General features: G+C 40.6%; 1 protein-coding gene across 1 annotated transcript; it reads left to right on the top strand.

Moving 5' to 3' along the window:
* The first annotated feature begins 2,454 nt into the window (after nt 1-2,454).
* Nucleotides 2,455-12,443, top strand: npepl1 (aminopeptidase like 1). Its single transcript, XM_040029291.1, has 12 exons — nt 2,455-2,663; nt 3,800-3,985; nt 4,188-4,358; nt 4,472-4,561; nt 4,923-5,004; nt 5,852-5,994; nt 6,567-6,644; nt 8,552-8,652; nt 8,874-8,997; nt 9,107-9,283; nt 10,102-10,212; nt 11,442-12,443. Exons 1-12 carry the CDS (start codon nt 2,514-2,516, stop codon nt 11,598-11,600), a joined length of 1,572 nt encoding a protein of 523 aa, XP_039885225.1. The 5' UTR covers nt 2,455-2,513; the 3' UTR covers nt 11,601-12,443.
* The last annotated feature ends 294 nt before the right edge of the window (nt 12,444-12,737 follow it).

The following is a 12,737-nucleotide window of genomic DNA, read 5'->3' as shown; positions in this document are numbered from 1 at the left end:
CATGCATAGCTTTTTGTCTCTCGTGTCATGGCATTTCTATACATGACAGCATATGCTTGCTCGCCAGTAGCATAAAACCTAGTCTTACTCTAATATTAGCTTTCACATTATTCTCTCTATTAAGAGTGTAGTTATTTTAATGAAGTACTAATCTTTAGATATGAATGGAAGGTTTAAAATAAGCACACAACACAAGCCTCCCCACCTGAACCTCATCCACTATCAGTATTTACTTTTATTTAAGCAACATAATCTCAAAACTCCATGTTTGTCTTCAGTTGATACGAGTGCACAGATGCTCAGGTGTTTAGTGTCTGTGTGTGTGCGTGTGTGTGTGTTTGGCTTAGTTTTCATATTACTAGATGCTGCTTCTAAATATAAATATTTTAATATATCTAACAGGTGCTGTAAACCTTTTATGCAATTAATAGCACTATTTTCTTATCCTACGCAGGGTGTAGCAAACACTACACTGATAAAAAGCCACCTATTATTCTGATATTATCATGATTTAAAACTTCAGTTAGCCTACCAGCCATAAGCATGTTTATAGTTTAAATGAGAATTTAACAAGTTTAGTGTATATAGCACTCTTAAAATGAAGTTAACCTTGAAAATCCCAAATTATTGGATTAACCTCAGGTCAGTGTGTACTGTAATCCCGGTGCAATAACAAGCACTGCTCAGACTGGATGTTACATACTCGTATAAACTATGAGTAAAGTATATCAGTTCAATAATCCAGACAGAGAAATGTCAAATAAATAATCAACGCATTAGTTGCTGTGAACACTTTAAATACATTTAAAAAATTTCACAAGGCTTTAAATGTCGAGTAGAAATGGTAATTGTTGAATTAATTTCGAGTCCCAAAGCATCTTTGAATTATTTTTTCTCATAAACGTTTAAAGACCCAAAGATGATTATAATCTATCACAAACACACACATTTGAGAAGTTGGAATTAACAGCTACCCAGCTTGTTTTTTGTTTGTTTTAATGACATGCTGTATTATCAAAATTCGTGTTTGATTTAATCAGTAAAGCATGAACAGTTAGGTGAGTTATAAGGGGTTTTGTTTTTTTCTATACAAGATCTCAGTGGGGAAGAAACCCAGAGTCACAGCATGTGTACAGGAGCTAGCGTTGATCTGTTCCTGTTAAACATTTGCAAACTTTTGTCATTGTTATAAAGAAAATTGGTGACCACAAATTAATTTAGATACATAAAATTATCTGTGCTGCTACAAACAAGCCTCACTGCCTCTCTCTTTAAAGATCAAACTTTTTATAAATAGTGTTGTGCATCAAATGTTTGCCTTTTTTTTAAGTCGAAGTCAAAGGCCAGACCTGCAGCTCAGCAGATGCCATTTATCCAAAAGATATTTTCTTCCTAGTTATAGCCGCTGTGTTATCTTAAAATGCCTTTAAACTATTTGCACTCTGACATCAAAGTTTACATTTTAATGAGGGCATCCTTCCTAGGGTTATGGTGTTGTGTTTGGATTAAAATAGGGAGAAAAAAATCTGTTAGGCATTTCTAAACACAATGTGTAGTGAAATGTTGTGAATAACTTCAGGAATTGCCCTGTTGCAGCGTTTCATGTGAGCAAACTGTGTCTTCCGTACAAGTTACTCAAATTTGAGGATGTCACAGCTTGAAAGTGTGGTTTGGTTGTGGCTGGCATTCATAATAGGCCGGAATAAATGAATCACCACCATCTGAGGAAGTCTTGTTGTCTTTATTTTATTATTTCAAAATCTTATTAGAGTTTGATAAACGGAAGCACCGATCTGGGCTCATCGTCATGTCTGCACCCTTGTGTTCTACCTTAGAGATGATGCCCGCTGTGTAAGGAAACAGATTTTTGTGCTGGCTCGATTCATTTTTGTCAACGAAACTTTGAATACATCAGATTAGATTTATATGAAAATCTTTTTAATTTTGGTTTTCAGTTCAGTTAGTTTCTTGAATGAATTTGCTTGTTACCCTTTTATTGTATTAAATATTACTTTTAGTTTTGTTTAGCTAAAGATCAGGCTATAACAAATAATCTGGAGCTGTGTGTTACACTATTCCTCTCTCACACCAACCCTCTAAATGGTCTCCATGAATCTTGTATTTGGAGCCAAAATTTGAAACTTGTGATTAAGTCGAAATGTTATGATACCTAGTGGGACATTTTGAGGTAACTCAAATAAAATTTTGACCTGTGGATGGCCAAAAAAAACAAAAGTGGGGGAAACACGCTTCCTTCATTTCCTGGATTATTTATTTAGTTTATTTTATAGGACTAAATTGTTCAAAGAAAAACCGTTTTGGTTTAGCTTTTGTTATTATTACTACTACATTAACTTTGGTGTAAATCACTACAGTCTGCTCTTATATTGTTCCACCTGGTGCCTGGAGGTCGATAAAAATCGCAGCACGTCACTAAAGCCTGTCCTCACCCGGCTGCCGTCGCCGGTCCGGGGTGTCCGTCGCCGTCCACTTGAGCACCTTCAGTCACCAAAATGGCGAATGTGGTGCTGGAGTTTAAGGTTTCTGCCGGTGATTCAGAGCCACAGAGTCGCCCTGTCCTGATCATCGGGCAGCACACCAACCTGCAGCAGGTCAGCTGGAGCCAGATCAAAGGAAAACTCCAGCCGGTCGTTAGCAAAGAGGTAATCTTATAAATGATAACAAAAGCTCGGTACCGGCTAATGTTAGCGTCACGCTAAGCAAAAGTTAGCAAAAGCTAGCACAGCTAAGTTATTTCATGACACAGCTAGCGAAAAAGAGTCCAAAGGGCAAAGCTATAACGGTGTCAGTGTAGGCTACTTAGTAAGCTAAGAGCTACAATAGTCAAGAGATGTTTGCGGTCTTATTTGTTTTAGGGTTTTTTTTTTCATTATCATTATCATTATTATCATAATCACAATTATTATTAGTATGACCGTAGAAGTAAATCTCACAACACCAGTAATTCGTATTTTGCTTACTTCCACGGATGCCCGGCTGTCACATAACTCCTGGATGATTGTAGGTTAGAAAAGCAGTACTTAAACCCAGACAGTGGTCATTAACCTGTCTCCGAATAGGATTTTGCAACTGGAGCATTGACGAGGTTAAAGTCCCAGTCTTCAGTATCCAGATAACTAATGCCGTACTACTGCAGCATATCGCATATGTGTAAACTTATTTTCAACATAATCGACATACTGTCGATGGAGTTTGTCCAACGTGCTCCTGGTGAGTGATTAGATCACTGGTGGTGGATTTGGTGGGCAGACTAATACGCTCAGAGTCATTGAGTGTGACAGTTTTCCAATCAGCGTCGGACTGTTTGTGTACAATGATTTGCTGAGACACTGTTGGCCTGCTCCATGAAGCGCTCTGATTATTCTGAGCATGTGTATGTACCTTCTGTATGTAAGGTGATAAGTGTGAAAGCATCTGGAAACATTGTGACACTAGGAATTTTTCAAACCCAGTATCTCAAATTCCCATCACCTACTGGTTCACTTGCCTCTGATTTTTAATCTGGTGGAAGCACTGTGTACATACTGCTGACTGGTTATAGTCTTTCCAAAACATTCCCAAAACCGCTTTGTAGATTCCTGTCATAAACATCTGGAATAACATATTTAATATTAATAGTGGATTATTATTACATCATCAGAGATTGTTGATTTCCCAGACTGCTTGTACTTAGTTTACAAAGAGTAAAAGAATTAGAGGATTTAACAAAAATGTTTTTCAAAGCTTTAACATCTTTGTGGTGAGTCAGAAATGTCAATTTTTCCTCATATTTTCTCAGATCTGGCAGGCAGCTCTGAGTGCTTTAAACCCAAACCCCACGGACAGCTGCCCCCTGTACCTCAACTATGCCACAGTGGCCGCCATTCCCTCAAGGGTCAGCAGGCACAACAGCCCGTCTTCTGCCCACTTTGTGTCCCGCCTGGTCCGTTCCTGCCTTCCTGGAGGGAATAACCGCTGCATTGTGGTCAGTATTTTCAATCAGAATTGTTTCCTGTTTGTTCTTCAGGGAAGTCAGAGGTTACTTTAAGCTACAGAACAAATCTGTTCTTTATAGATGCCCGCTTTCTGTGCCATGGGACTTCTGGGAGTCCCATGGCACTCAAATCTGGGTCATCCAGTGGTGAGGTTGTTTGCTTCACGAAGTGGCTAACACATCTGCTCTCCAGATGGTGTGTGAGCGTTCAGATGTGTTTGCATCCTCCTGTGCTATGGCCCGGGCCTTCCCCATCTTCTCTCGCCGCTCCGCATCCTCACGCAGAACTGAGAAGAAGCATGTGACCGTGGAGTTTGTGATTGTTGGGCAAGATGCCAATCCTCTGGAGGCTGCAGAGCTTGAGGTACTTTAAAGTTTTGGGTTTTAATTGTTAGTGCTGCTCATAATTGCCTTTTTTGTGTGTGTGTGGGTGGTCTGCCATCACTTAATGGCCTTTGTTTTTCTTCCCATGTTCAGTGTCTTTCTAACGCTGCTGATGGAGTTCGACTGAGCGCTCGCATTGTGGACACTCCATGCAATGAGATGAACACAGATCACTTCTTAGATGTAAGTGAAAGTTTCTGATTTGCATAAACTTTGTTAACCTGTAACACGTTTCCATGAAAACGTTACCTGTTAAGCTTCTGTGTCCTCATTTCAGTTTGCCCATTCTCACATTAGGCTATAAAGTTAAGTCAAACTGTCGTCTATTTATTGATGTTAGTAACAGAAAGTGAATATCTTAAGATATTTGTTTACAGTATCAGGAGTTAATTTCGCAAACCCATTGCATCACTTACATATCGACAATACTTTTTTATGTACACTTTAATTTTTAATTTAGAAGTAAGGAGGGTTGAAATCTGTTAAAACTAGTTTTAATATTTCTACTGCAGTTTTTCATCACAGCCATAAATTTCTGTTTCAGGAAATCAGGGCTGTGGGGAATGAACTTGGAATCACTCCAGTTATCATTCGTGGAGAGGAACTGAAACAAAAAGGGTTTGGAGGTACGACCTCTGCGCATGCCTGTGTGCTTTATTTTTAGCTTGAATTGTCACAGTTCTCCAGAATTGCTATGTCAAACTTTTTTGTTGAGTGTGCTTTAGCTAGAGAGACTCGTGGTGCAACACTAATGGAAAGAAATGGTAAGCAAGAAAGTCAGCTGCGCTGTTCACTGTGTCTGGTTTCAACTGAAGACGCCAACAATCTTCAACAAGCTTTAAAGCATGGAGAGAATTTAAAAAAAAAAATCTAATACATTTCTTTTTACACCTCAAATACTAAACATGCATATATACAGGAAATACTTGGTTGAGATTTCCCTAGGGACACCAGAGTGATGGATTTTTGGGACTGATCCCTAGTAGCATATTTTGAAGCTAGGCTATATATTATTTTAGTGTTTTAGTGTTGCGTATAAGAGGCCGTAATGAAGTGCTAGCTAAAATATGATCCTAAAAGGACAAATCAGTGGCAGGCTGTAGTAGCAAAAATGCACTCAATGAAAAATTGACTTATTCTTTAAGGACTAAAATGGGCACCTATAGAAAACTGTGCCTGTAAGTCAAAACATGGGTCAAAGCTTAATTTGTGTAAAAGTCTGAACATTTCAGATCATTGAAAATGCCCCGTTACCTCTATGTCTTTGTTGTGCTGTAAATTTGTTTCTTCTCCCTTTTCTGGTTTACGTTCCTTTTTCTGAAGAAAAATGGACAAATAGAAAGGTTAAAAGCAGGGCAAAAATTGATCACTGGATTTAATTTTCTAGAAGATTTTCAGAAACCTGCGGTGGTGTGTCAAAGCCACAGCAACTGGTCACAGTTATTCATCCATTTTCTTTCTTCACCCTCTCAGGTATTTATGGTGTTGGAAAGGCAGCAGAGCACCCTCCTGCGTTAGCGGTACTGAGTCACACTCCTGAAGGCGCTACCCAAACAATTGCATGGGTGGGCAAAGGAATTGTGTATGACACTGGTGGACTTAGCATTAAGGGAAAGGTATGCTTCTGTTTCCTGTGGAGATGATAACTAATCTTCTATTTAGAAAAACAGACCTGCATGTCTCACTTGAGTATATTTTACAGTGTTACTGGGATAGCTGATAGGTGAGAGTTGTCTGTATATAGAAATATAATTTAACAGGAATAGAAAATTATGTTAATCAAGTGGACAAATGCAACAATATTTGGCTTAACTCGTGTATTTCACCTTAACAGTGCACTGAGTCATGGTGTGTTAGCACAGAATTTGTTGTGTGTACACCAAACATTAATCTTCACTGTGATCTTGTGGACCATGTTGCACCTCCAAAGTTAAGTTTGACAACTTTCAGTAAGCTCATCCACTGTCTGGCAGTCTGGATGATCCTGGAAACCTCCACGCTGATCTTTTAAATAAGCTCTAAGCCTATTCTCAGTAATCTGTTAGCAAGTAGCACCTTTTATATTCACTAGTTCAGTCAAAAAGCTTTTCTTACTGTAAATGAATTTATAGACAACTGGGTTGCTGTCCTGCTCACTGCAGAAGAGATCCATTACATGTAAATAAGTTGTGGTTTTTCCTTCTTCTAGACCACAATGCCAGGGATGAAAAGAGATTGTGGTGGAGCTGCTGCCATTCTGGGAGCATTCAAGGCCACCATTAAACAGGTGAGGTGACAGAAGGATCCCACATCAGCTCTCACGGCTGTCATTTAGGCCTCAGTCTCAAATGACTAATTGGGAAGTACAGTGGGGCAAAAAAGTATTTAGTCAGCCACCGATTGTGCAAGTTCCCCCACCTAAAATGATGACAGAGGTCAGTAATTTGCACCAGAGGTACACTTCAACTGTGAGAGACAGAATGTGAAAAAAAAATCCATGAATCCACATGGTAGGATTTGTAAAGAATTTATTCGTAAATCAGGGTGGAAAATAAGTATTTGGTCAATAACAAAAATACAACTCAATACTTTGTAACATAACCTTTGTTGGCAATAACAGAGGCCAAACGTTTACTATAGGTCTTTACCAGGTTTGCACACACAGTAGCTGGTATTTTGGCCCATTCCTCCATGCAGATCTTCTCGAGAGCAGTGATGTTTTGGGGCTGTCGCCGAGCAACACGGACTTTCAACTCCCGCCACAGATTTTCTATGGGGTTGAGGTCTGGAGACTGGCTAGGCCACTCCAGGACTTTCAAATGCTTCTTACGGAGCCATTCCTTTGTTGCCCGGGCGGTGTGTTTTGGATCATTGTCATGTTGGAAGACCCAGCCTCGTTTCATCTTCAAAGTTCTCACTGATGGAAGGAGGTTTTGGCTCAAAATCTCACGATACATGGCCCCATTCATTCTGTCCTTAACACGGATCAGTCGTCCTGTCCCCTTGGCAGAAAAACAGCCCCATAGCATGATGTTTCCACCCCCATGCTTCACAGTAGGTATGGTGTTCTTGGGATGCAACTCAGTATTCTTCTTCCTCCAAACACGACGAGTTGAGTTTATACCAAAAAGTTCTACTTTGGTTTCATCTGACCACATGACATTCTCCCAATCCTCTGCTGTATCATCCATGTGCTCTCTGGCAAACTTCAGACGGGCCTGGACATGCACTGGCTTCAGCAGCGGAACACGTCTGGCACTGCAGGATTTGATTCCCTGCCGTTGTAGTGTGTTACTGATGGTGACCTTTGTTACTTTGGTCCCAGCTCTCTGCAGGTCATTCACCAGGTCCCCCCGTGTGGTTCTGGGATCTTTGCTCACCGTTCTCATGATCATTTTGACCCCACGGGATGAGATCTTGCGTGGAGCCCCAGATCGAGGGAGATTATCAGTGGTCTTGTATGTCTTCCATTTTCTGATGATTGCTCCCACAGTTGATTTTTTCACACCAAGCTGCTTGCCTATTGTAGATTCACTCTTCCCAGTCTGGTGCAGGTCTACAATACTTTTCCTGGTGTCCTTCGAAAGCTCTTTGGTCTTGGCCATGGCGGAGTTTGGAGTCTGACTGTTTGAGGCTGTGGACAGGTGTCTTTTATACAGATGATGAGTTCAAACAGGTGCCATTCAAACAGGTAACGAGTGGGGGACAGAAAAGCTTCTTACAGAAGACGTTACAGGTCTGTGAGAGCCAGAGATTTTCCTTATTTGAGGTGACCAAATACTTATTTTCCACCCTGATTTACGAATAAATTCTTTACAAATCCTACCATGTGGATTCATGAATTTTTTTTTTTTTTCACATTCTGTCTCTCACAGTTGAAGTGTACCTCTGGTGCAAATTACTGACCTCTGTCATCATTTTAAGTGGGGGAACTTGCACAATCGGTGGCTGACTAAATACTTTTTTGCCCCACTGTAGTTGCTGGCTGTTGCTAAACGAAGCCAGTCGTAAAGAGGCTGCTGCACTAAAAACCTCTTTTTGATTGTTTTGGCTGCTTGTATTTTTTTATTTATTTATTATTATTTTTTCATACAAAGTATGTGCAACTGTGACAATCTGCTAGCAACATTGGCAGTTACAAGGAAGTTTTAGGTGCAGCACTTTATACCAGCCTCTGTCTTCTGTTTGTTTCAGGGCTTTAAGGATAATCTCCATGCAGTGTTTTGCCTCGCAGAGAACTCAGTTGGACCCGCAGCCACGCGACCTGATGATATCCACATTCTCTATTCTGGAAAGTGAGACTTTTTTTATTTATTTATTTTTAAGTAGTAATATATCATTTGCTTGGAAATTGATTTGACACACTTGGTATCAAATTACCTGTGTGGTTTGTATTCAATGTCTCTCTGCCATCAAGGTGTGACTGCACATAAACTGCGTCCGATATCATTTTCCACGCTAACTCGAGAGGAATGAATGTGGGCAGTGGTATAAAATGTCCATTCTCCCTTTAAAGGTCAGTGGAAATCAACAACACTGATGCAGAGGGCAGGCTGGTGCTGGCTGATGGAGTAGTGTATGCCAGCAAAGACCTGGCTGCTGATATTATTCTGGATATGGCTACACTGACAGGTGCACAGGTGGGTGACTCTCACTAAACCAACCACTGCAGGTGCCCAGATCAACACATTCTGTACTGTGAGGCAGGTGCTGCTTCATAGCTGAAGTCTCTTTGTTTCTGTTGCTCAGGGAATCTCCACAGGAAAGCACCACGCAGCTGTGATGACAAACAGTGAGCAGTGGGAAGCTGCAGTTGTGCGTGCGGGCCGCAGCAGCGGGGATCTCGCTCACCCTCTGGTCTACTGCCCCGAGCTGCACTTCAGCGAGTTCACCTCTGCTATGGCTGACATGAAGAACTCTGTGGCAGTAAGTGGCAAAATCCACACGCGTGGCAAGACACAATCCATATCAGACACGGAAGAATTTAAAATACAGCGATTTCACCACCTACTTCAAACAAGCTCAGTTTAGCTCGTTCATCTTGGTACTATCACATGGGTGGCTCAGGAATTTTGCACAGTATAAATTACAATGAAATTTTTATTTTATTGTTGTGTAAATCATTATATATTCCTTACTTAATGTATAATGTGTGTGTATGTGTTAGTCCCGTAGGGAAATTACTCCTCTGCATTTAACCCATTCACCCAGTGAAGCAGTGGGCAGCCACCAGTGCAGCGCCCGGTGCTCAGGGTTACCTCCAGGTAGCCTTCAGTGAGCCGATCATGGGGCAACCACTTTACCTACTGAGCTATCCTTGCCCCCCCATTAAGTCCTTTAATATTGACAAAATCTGGGAGATGTGATTCCAGAAAGTGACCTGACACAGTTGGATGAAGAGACGTGATCTCACCATTTTTAAGTTTTTACAGCACATAAAACCACTGATCTCTGCTAAAGAGAAGAAAAGAAACAGAAGATTTTATGAGTTGTATGGTTTTGTGAATTTTGTGCAGACTTGTTATCGTCAGACTCGTCGATAACAAGTGTGACGATTTTCCAAAATATCCAAGCTTAGGGCGATCCGTGATAACTCACTAACGGAGATTTCCCGCGTTAATGCGGTTATGGCGTTAACGTCATTTTAACAAAATTAACACTGACAGCATTAGTATTTTTTTCAATGGCTGTTATAATTTATTCAGGCTTGGTTGCTGAGGTGCGTGTGTGTTTTGCATTGACAGGATCGGGAGAACGCGCAGAGCTCCTGTGCTGGCCTCTTTATTGCATCTCACCTGGGCTTCGATTGGCCCGGTGTCTGGGTCCATGTTGACATTGCCTCTCCTGTTCATGCTGTGAGTATCCCATGCTTCACTGTGTGGATGTGATTTTTAAAAAGCAAGCCTATGAACACATTTTTGTTAACTAAAATAAATCATTATGTTGTTCATGTTCATACATCACCAGCAATACAGTGCGGTGCACTTAAAACACCGCTGCAGCACGCACATGGATAGAGTCTGTTTGCTGCTTTTCGTATGGCTTATTTAGTGAGTCACCAATCCACAACAGTGATAATACAGTGTGCAGGGTTTTCAGTTTTACTACTGTTTACGTTTATTGGATTGTGAAGTCAGGGTTGGTGGGGCTTTTCTGACTTTCTGAGGAGGACATTTCGATTCTGAATTTCCAGTTTCCTGCTTCAGATGGAGTGCAGCATGTTTTTTGCTTCAGGTTCAGGTTGGAAATTGTAGTGCATCACTGAAGTTGTTCAGAGTACTGGCTTTAATCACACCTACAAATTTGTGCCAAGTCAAGTAAATATTGAGTGAAGACTCTTAAGAAGTAAGGGGCTTTGCTGAATGTTTGAGGAAGTTGGCACCAAACACCACTGTAAAGCCTCACCTCTGAGCTAAACATTAAGGAAACCTTTGACTGAGCTTATAAAACACAACCTGCAAAGACTGTGTGAGTAAAGCTGAAAGGAGAATTAGCACTGATTTAAAATGAGACTTTACCGTTATTTGACCAAACTGTCCAGCTGTGTCAATCCAGTGGTGTTTAGGTTTAGAGCGTATTCGGAAGTGCATAAAAACGAACGTGTAGAACAGGAATAAAGTGGTTGCCAGTAAATGCCGTGACGTTCTTTCTATCAGGGATGTGCATACACTTATCTGATTTCCTTGCTACACAGAGACTAGAGGAGCTGCTTTCTTGCGTATGCTTCCTCAATCACTGCAAAACTTCCCATTGTGTTTGAACAAAACAAGATCAGCTGACCTTACTGCCTGTGACTGGTCGACCTTTAAAATAAACTGGTTTTATAACTTTCCTGCAGGTGGTTTCCTGATGCTCTGTCATGGTCTTGTGATTCAGTTCATAAACAACAGTCCTTACGCAGGCTTTCTCTCTAATAAATCTCCATATTTGTGGTTGTCTTGTGTTAGAAATTGGTTTAAACAGCTTTGTTGTGGCAACTTTTATGATGAATCAGGTTTCCAACAAGAGATTATGGCAGCAATAACTGAATGGAAAGTGGAGGATAAGGTTATTGGTTTTTAAGAGCTTTTCTTCTCTCTTGCAGGGAGAGCGTGCCACAGGTTTTGGTGTTGCTCTGCTCATGGCCCTGTTTGGTCAGGCATCCGATGACTCCATGCTGAACCAAGTTTCTCCTCTGGGTGCAACCACCAACGCGTCCGAAGACCACATGGAGCGCGACTGCAAACGGCGAAGATTGGTCTAATGAGGGAAAGGGGGGGGGGGAAACACACCACGGTTCACTCCCCCGACTGCTCCTGTGCCACCACACACTCAAACTGTTTAAGCAAGTGCTTGTCCAATTTAGAGATAAAATGTTTTAGAGTCTGTGTTCTGTGTTTGACTTGACCGAATAAACCAGATAAAAATGAGTCAATCAGATGTGGTATAAATGATTGTGATCAAGCACGGGCCCTCATTTGTGCTCGTTACGTGGCACTTGCCGCACTGATTGCCTCAATAGCTTCTTCATTATTCAGTTCTCATTGGTTATATTAAAATGTAAGCAAACTTCGAGTTAAATTAATTATTGATTCGTTCTTCCTTTTTTTTTTCTTGTGTTTTTACCAGATTCTACAATTAATGCAGTTGAATTTTTTTTTTTTTTTTTTTTTTTTTTTTTTTTTTTTTTTTTACCCCATACCTCAAATGTTGCTTTCCAGTGTCCATTTCATCAGCAGAAATTTTTGTAATTTCATGCTTTATGCAAACAGAGAATAACGCCATACATGTTGTACTTAGACGTTCTGAAAATCACTGGCTCAAGATCAGTGAAGATAGACGTGTTATCTTTTGTAACAACTGCACTTTGTTAACGCTTTGTATCTTTGGACTGCCTAATCTCTGGACCAAAATGAGTGCTCACTGCACTTTTTAACAGTTTCACTCTGTCACATGACTGCTGATATGCTTTGTCAGCATAAAACACACAGGCCAGACGTTAACTGTAAGTTGAAGTGTTCGTTTCCAGCACAAACAAGTTTGTTTTTTCTTCTTCTATTCGTATGACAATCGTGTTGTCCTTCAATAAAGGTGGTGCCATCTGTCATCTGTGTATGTAGATTCAGTCACTACAGAATTAATAAGCTGAAGGCTTCTTTGTTTAAACAAAACAAACAAAAAACCAGGAAGTCATTGGGACCTGAAAAATGATCTTATCCCCTCACATGACTTCAGCAATGTCTATCCAACTTGCCATGCCAAGTGCTTTTTATTTGTAGTGTGGTTGGCTGTGCTGGTGTCTTGTAGCAGATCCCCAGTTATCATCTTTCCCTGTCATTAAAATTTCAAAATAGCCAAACACCTAAAAAAAAAAAAAAAAAGAATTCAGTGCAACTCTATT

The sequence above is a fragment of the Simochromis diagramma genome, unplaced genomic scaffold, assembly GCF_900408965.1.
Source record: "Simochromis diagramma unplaced genomic scaffold, fSimDia1.1 OVJJ01000483.1, whole genome shotgun sequence".
In the NCBI taxonomy this organism is placed as follows: Eukaryota; Metazoa; Chordata; class Actinopteri; order Cichliformes; family Cichlidae; genus Simochromis; species Simochromis diagramma.
Note: the sequence above shows the minus strand (reverse complement) of the source record. Positions and strands in the feature narration are given on the sequence as shown.

What these genes read in the sequence shown, in the direction of transcription:
- npepl1 (XM_040029291.1), top strand. Translation starts at nt 2,514, where the DNA reads ATGGCGAATGTGGTGCTGGAGTTTAAGGTTTCTGCCGGTGATTCAGAG. An exon ending in ACACAGATCACTTCTTAGAT is followed by an intron (nt 4,562 to 4,922) that starts GTAAGTGAAAGT and finishes TTTCTGTTTCAG; the next exon opens with GAAATCAGGGCTGTGGGGAA. An exon ending in TCAAGGCCACCATTAAACAG is followed by an intron (nt 6,645 to 8,551) that starts GTGAGGTGACAG and finishes TGTTTGTTTCAG; the next exon opens with GGCTTTAAGGATAATCTCCA.